This window comes from Eurypyga helias, unplaced genomic scaffold, assembly GCF_000690775.1.
Source record: "Eurypyga helias isolate BGI_N326 unplaced genomic scaffold, ASM69077v1 scaffold31069, whole genome shotgun sequence".
Classification (NCBI taxonomy): Eukaryota; Metazoa; Chordata; class Aves; order Eurypygiformes; family Eurypygidae; genus Eurypyga; species Eurypyga helias.
In genome coordinates, this window is record NW_010271918.1 from 1 (window position 1) to 1,576 (window position 1,576).

Sequence of the window (1,576 nt, forward strand, 5' to 3'; positions counted from 1 at the left end):
CTCCGCCCCCTAACCCGGTTTCTCGCAGTTCCAAGCCTTTTTCCTGGTGGCTGATGACATCATGGACGCGTCTCTCACCCGCCGAGGGCAGCTCTGCTGGTACAAGAAGGTGAGAGGGCTGGGGAGGCCGCTGTGGGGCAAGGGGAGCCGCGGGGTCCCTGGGCTTTGTGACACCTCCCTGCTCTCCCGCTGCAGGAGGGGATCGGCCTGGATGGCAACAACAAAAGCCTTCCTCCTGGAGTCATCTGTCTACAGGCTGCTGAAGAAGTACTGCGGGGACCGCCCCTACTACCTGCACCTCCTGGAGCTTTTCTTGCAGGTGAGCCCGGCCCCTGCATCCCCTCCTGCGGATTTCCCTTGGGTCTGGGCCGTTTCTGGGTGTTTGACGGATGGTCTTGTGCATCTCAGGCTCTTAAGTTCCTGGGCATCCCGTTGGACAGGCACCCTTCCTTCCGACTTGGAGAGGAGCCGAAACGGGGCTTGGGGTTTTCACTGTGCTGCGGCGACTTACCTGGGGGAGTGCTTGAATAAATCCTTTCTTTCCTCTGCAGACTGCCTACCAGACAGAGCTCGGGCAGATGCTGGACCTCATCACTGCTCCCATTTCCCAAGTGGATTTGAATCGCTTTAGCGAGCAACGGTAAAGAGACGGAAGGGGACAGAGGTGCCAGCCTGTTGTGGGACAGTGGCTCTGCTTGCAGTCCCTTCCGGACTGTGAGACACCCAGCTCGCTAAAATGCTGCTGTCCTAGAATCATAGAATCATGGGATGGTTTGGAGTGGAAGGGACCTTAAGGATCATCCAGTTCCAACTCCCCTGCCATGGGCAGGGACACCTTCCATAGCCCAGGTTGCTCCAAGCCTCGTCCAGCCTGGCCTTGAGGACGGCCAGGGATGGGGTGTCCCTGCCAGGCTTTGGGGAGCAAGTCTCGCGCTCTCAGAGCCTGGGAGCTGGGTTGGAGGGAGATGCTGCTCTTCTCCTGCTGTCCTTGGTCTGCAGAGCCTTGATGGGAGGGGGAGGCCTGGGCTTTGCCACCGAACGTGGCTCCTCTGCTGCAGGTATAAGGCCATTGTGAAGTACAAGACGGCGTTCTACTCCTTCTACCTGCCTGTGGCTGCTGCCATGTACATGGTGAGTTGTAGGGGAACGGTCTTAGGAGGGGCCTAAGCGTTGGCGTGAGGCTGTTGAGGAGGGCGGGGGGTTGGCAGAAGTAAGGGTGGCAGGTGGGTACTGGAAGACTTTATTCCTATTTCCCTCCTCTTAGGCTGGTATTGACAGTAAGGAGGAGCATGACAATGCCAGGGCGATCTTGCTGGAGATGGGCGAATTCTTTCAGATCCAGGTAGGAGGTGGCTCCCCGTCCCTCAGGGCGCGTAAGGTGCTGGTTGTGGCACTCAGGTGTCGCCATCTCCACGCAGGACGATTACCTGGACTGCTTTGGGGACCCAGAGCTGACGGGGAAGGTTGGCACCGACATCCAGGACAATAAGTGCAGCTGGCTGGTGGTGGAGTGTCTGCGTCGGGGGGCGCCAGACCAGAGGCACATCCTGGAGGGAAGGCCCCCAGGCTGGCAGGA

At 59.3% G+C, this 1,576-nt stretch overlaps 1 protein-coding gene across 1 annotated transcript in view; it reads left to right on the top strand.

Moving 5' to 3' along the window:
* Window positions 1–37: 37 nt before the first annotated feature.
* Window positions 38–1,576, top strand: part of FDPS (farnesyl diphosphate synthase) — a 2,149-nt gene continuing 610 nt past the window's right edge. The window contains 7 exon segments of the mRNA XM_010158967.1: window positions 38–109; window positions 196–213; window positions 215–319; window positions 552–640; window positions 1,059–1,131; window positions 1,265–1,342; window positions 1,419–1,551. Coding sequence (XP_010157269.1) covers window positions 62–109; window positions 196–213; window positions 215–319; window positions 552–640; window positions 1,059–1,131; window positions 1,265–1,342; window positions 1,419–1,551 — 544 coding nt within the window. The 5' untranslated portion in view covers window positions 38–61.